The sequence below is a fragment of the Bison bison genome, unplaced genomic scaffold (genome assembly GCF_000754665.1).
Source record: "Bison bison bison isolate TAMUID 2011002044 unplaced genomic scaffold, Bison_UMD1.0 scf7180017864255, whole genome shotgun sequence".
Lineage (NCBI taxonomy): Eukaryota > Metazoa > Chordata > Mammalia > Artiodactyla > Bovidae > Bison > Bison bison.
Window position 1 is genome coordinate 32,631 of NW_011494827.1, and position 4,336 is coordinate 36,966.

Here is a 4,336-nt window from a genome sequence, read left to right on the forward strand (position 1 = left end):
CACAGTGGGCTCTTGTCTAACACAGAAGTGAATTCTCTGAGGAGACACACATGCTGTGAAAGCAAAAGACTTTATTGGGAAGGGACACCCGGGTGGAGAGCAGCAGTGTTAAGGGAACCCAGGAGAACTGCTCTGCCACGTGGCTCATGGTCTTGGGTTTTATGGTGGTGGGATTAATTTCCAGGTTGTGTCTGGCCAATCACTGTGACTCAGGGTCCTTTCTGGAGGTGCAGGCATCACTCAGCCAAGATGGATTCCAGCAAGGAGGATTCTGGGAAGTTGACAGGATATATGGACTGGTGTCTCCTCTTCTTTTGACCTTTCCTGAATTATTCTGGTTGGTGGCAGTTCGTTAGCTCTGTGTTCCTTGCCACAATCTCTTTGTGTAAGATAACTCATGCAATGGTTGCTATCAGGCCTGGCCAGGGAAGGTGGTTTCGGTCATTGGTCCCCCTAACTAAACCACAGTCTCATGCTTTGAGGGGGTGAGGTCAGCTTTCTGGGTTGTCTCTGTCCAGCCACCTTGCTCATGCCCACATCTGATGTGACTCAGGGTCCTTCCTGGTGGTGCAAGTATCTCTCAGCCAAGATGATTCCAGAGGGAGGACTTCTGGGAGGTTGGCAGGACTTATCATGGACTGGCATTTCTTCCCTTCTTTTGGCCCCTCCTGAATTTTCCCATTTAGTTTTGGGACCTCCTGTTGTGAAACAACTCATACAAGCAGTATGGCCAAGGTGGGCGGTCTCAGTCAACGATTCCGTAACAAATCCAGTGTCCAGTCCCTCCCTAGTCTTTGTTCCTGGGGTTTATTCTTGGTAAGGGGGACCCTGTGCAGAAAGCAGAAGCTGCCTGGCCCAGGGGTCCAGCTCCCCCCAAACAGTGACCTTATCATTCACCAACCCCCTTTTCTCCCTTCAGGAGAGCACCTGGCCATATCTGTTTGGAGTGATTGTCATCCCTGCCTTGGTCCAGCTGGTGAGCCTGCCCTTTCTGCCCAAGAGCCCGCACTACCTGCTACTTGAGAAGCACGACCAGGAGGGAGCTGAGAAAGGTAGGGCTCCCTTTGCCTGGTCCACGCGGCCCCCATCTCCTCACAGGGGTCAGGGATATGGGCATGCATGCTCTAGCACACCCCGTCCCGTTTCGTCTTCCCATCTGTCTGCTGTGGGTGGCCCTGAGTGGGGACACAGATCACAGTGTGGACTGAAGAAAATAGCACACCATGAGAGTTGTGAGTTGTTTTATTTGTGGCAAAATGAGGACTGCAGTCCGGGAGACAACCTCTTAGCTGGCTCTGAGAAACTGCTCCAAAAAGATATGAGGAGTGTCAGTATATATGTGATTTTGGTGAAGCGGGATGCATGCGGTCAAGCATGCATGTCAGCAAAGGTTTGCTGCTAAGTCACAAGGAGCAGATGTCACCATTAATGATTTTAGTGCCTTTCTAGATGTGAGAATATGTGAGACTTTGGGCTCATAAAATCTTCTGAAAATATCTAACTATCTGAAGGCCTGTTCTGCCAGTTTTGAACAGATCACCTTATTCTTGGTTTCTGCCCTGAACTCCTTTCAGGGTGTATTGAAGGTCAGTGACTGCAGTGGCTCCTGACTTAATCCTTGTAGAACCAGATGGCTGGTGACAGTTTTTCAGTTATCAATAGAGAGACCCTGAAAAAGCCAAGACAAAGCAGGATAAGACCCAGGTCTGCTCACCTCTGTGCAGTGTCTCTCCATGGCCACCTCTCGGGGGGACCCAACCCCAGAGATGCTGCAAACACAGGTTTCTCGGTGGTTTAGTCTATCCCAGCCCTCCCTCTGTTATTCTCTTCCTCACTGATCAGCTTTCCCATCAAGCACAGAATAAGCCCTCGTGTCACCCCAGCATGGGGCCTCTGCACCAAGACCCAATGGAACATTCCTTCCAGCCTTTCAAGGGAGCAGAAATATACCCATTTTACAGGAGGGAAGCATGAGGCCCACATAGGGCTTGCCAGTTGTCTTCTGTAGCTTTTCTTAACCCTTTGAATGGTGAGGTGCTGAACCAGATTCAAAGCACAGCTTGAAGAATCAGAGGCATTTCTACAGAGCCCAGAAAAGGCAAAATGATTTTGCCTGGAGACAGACAATGTAAAGTGAACAACAGGATCCCCTTTCTTTTAGTTTTATTAAACAAGACATGGTCAAGAGCGCCATGGTTCAGCACAAGGGCTGGGAGTAACTAGTCCTGCCTTCACATCCCAGCTCTGCAGTCTGACCTCGACCTGTTCTTTTTACTGTTCCGATTCTCAGAATCGACATCTGTAAAAAGAAATGATATAAACTTCCCCTATGGGCTTCTTGTAGGGATTAAAGTAGATATCTATATCTATGTCTGTATCTATATTTGGTCCACAGTATTATCTGCTGTCATCATTACTGAGCTCTCTGTCCATTTTCTTATTATCCATGCCATGTCCTCTAATCTAAATTTCCCTAATGTCCACATCCAAGAAAAAAAAATTAAGAATTATATGTAATCCTTAGTTTACTATAATTTGTGCAAAATAAATCTAAAATTTAAAGTCCAAATAACCTAAGTGTCTTTTGAGTTGACAGATGTTGTGATGAAATATTAATCACCCCCTATGTTCATCCATGGGCTTCCCTGGTGGCTCAGAGGTTAAAGCGTCTGCCTGCAATGTGGGAGACCTGGTTCAATCCCTGGGTTGGGAAGATCCCCTGGAGAAGGAAATGGCAACCCACTACAGTATTCTTGCCTGGAGAATCCCATGGATGGAGGGCCTGGTGGGCTGCAGTCCATGGGGTTGCAGAGTCGGACACGACTGAGAGACTTCACTGTACTCTGCTATGTTTGTCCAGCGGTTTTTGGTTTGGATCTATTTTCTCATTTACAACATTTTCATGAGATCAGAGAACGTTATCATTACCTTCGCTTTTTAGATGAAGAAACAGAGGCCTACAGGGGTGAAGCGACTTCTCCAAGGCTGTGGTTATATGGTTTCTGGTTTCTAGAGGCCTTTAAAAACTGATGGAGAGGACAGATCTTTCTTCTGTAGAGTGCCCACATACACAAAATTTGTGGAGCTTGGTGTTGGGGATGGGACTTGATCCCTCTCCCCTAGAAGCCCACAGAGGGCCCTGGTTAATGCTCCACCCCAATCTCACAGCCAGCTAGTGATAAAAGAAGGATTGAAACCTGAAGATGACTGTCCTCCCTTCTCTCACACACACAGAGGGACACGGATGGGTAGTGGGGTCCATGGGGAGGCAAACTATCCAAAAGTCAGGCTTCAGGAAAGCAAGCTGATGGTCAGATGGAGGAGGCTCTGGAGTAAAAAGAAGGCAGTTGAGAAAGAGCCAATGGGATCTGACTCCGAAAAGCAACTGGATTATAGGTCGTTATCGTTCAGTTGCTAAGTCGTGTCCGATCCTCTGCTACCCCATGGACGGCAGCACGCAGACTCCTCTGCTTTCCCCTATCTCCCGAAGTTTGCTCAAATTCATATCCATTGAGTCGGTGCTGCTATCTAACCCTCTCATTCCCCGAACCCCCTTCTCCTTTTGCCTTCAATCTTTCCCAGCTGTTAGAAGGCAGCAATTCCTCCAGCTTGATCTCCTGGCATGCAAGGACGTCCATCCACCCATCTGGCTCCACTGGGGAGGAACTCTTGGGAAATGCTCCAATTAAGTACAGTTGGAATGGGCAGTGCATGCGAATGCCCCACAGTGAAAAAGGTTTAAAAGATTTATTTCATAGCACAGCAGGGAGTGAGAGAGAAGGCCAGTGGTAAAAAAAAAAATGATAAATATTACATGTGCACTTTATAAAAAGGACAAAAATGTTGGCCTTGGGTTGAAACAGAATATTGAAATCTGCATCTGTACTAATATTAATAAAAGTGCTCATTTCACTCCAGGCATTCAGCAATCATAGCTATTTATTGTGCTGGGTGCTCTGCCAGGAGAAAAGGAGAGGGGGACAAAAGATAGCCTTCCCGCTCCCCAGGAGGTAACAGGGACACCTAGGTATGGGCCATGCACACACTCCTAATTAACGGCTCATCCACATTGAGAACTAGTTCATTCTCAGCACTTCAGGTGTATTAGATTGTTAATCCCTCCTTACCTTAGAAAGTAGATCAATTTATTTCCATGGGAGAGCTTAGATAAAGACACAGAGCTAGCAAATGGCAGCCCTGCGGTTTGAACTCTGACAGTCTTGCTCTGGCTCCTACGTGCATAAACAAAGCACTCTTATCTCTGAGCACCTCGTTTGGCACCACGGGAAATATACCTGGCCTGGTCTGTGGGCAGGGGTGGGGCCAGGGGCGGGGC

At 47.7% G+C, this 4,336-nt stretch overlaps 1 protein-coding gene across 1 annotated transcript in view; it reads left to right on the forward strand.

The window, feature by feature from the left end:
* Positions 1 to 821: 821 nt before the first annotated feature.
* The window catches only part of LOC104994283 (solute carrier family 2, facilitated glucose transporter member 9-like), a gene marked incomplete at its 5' end in the record, with an annotated part of 133,150 nt that continues 129,635 nt past the window's right edge, over positions 822 to 4,336 (forward strand). Inside the window, one exon of the mRNA XM_010847790.1 lies at positions 822 to 1,052. Coding sequence (XP_010846092.1) covers positions 822 to 1,052 — 231 coding nt within the window. The remainder of the gene's footprint in view (positions 1,053 to 4,336) is intronic.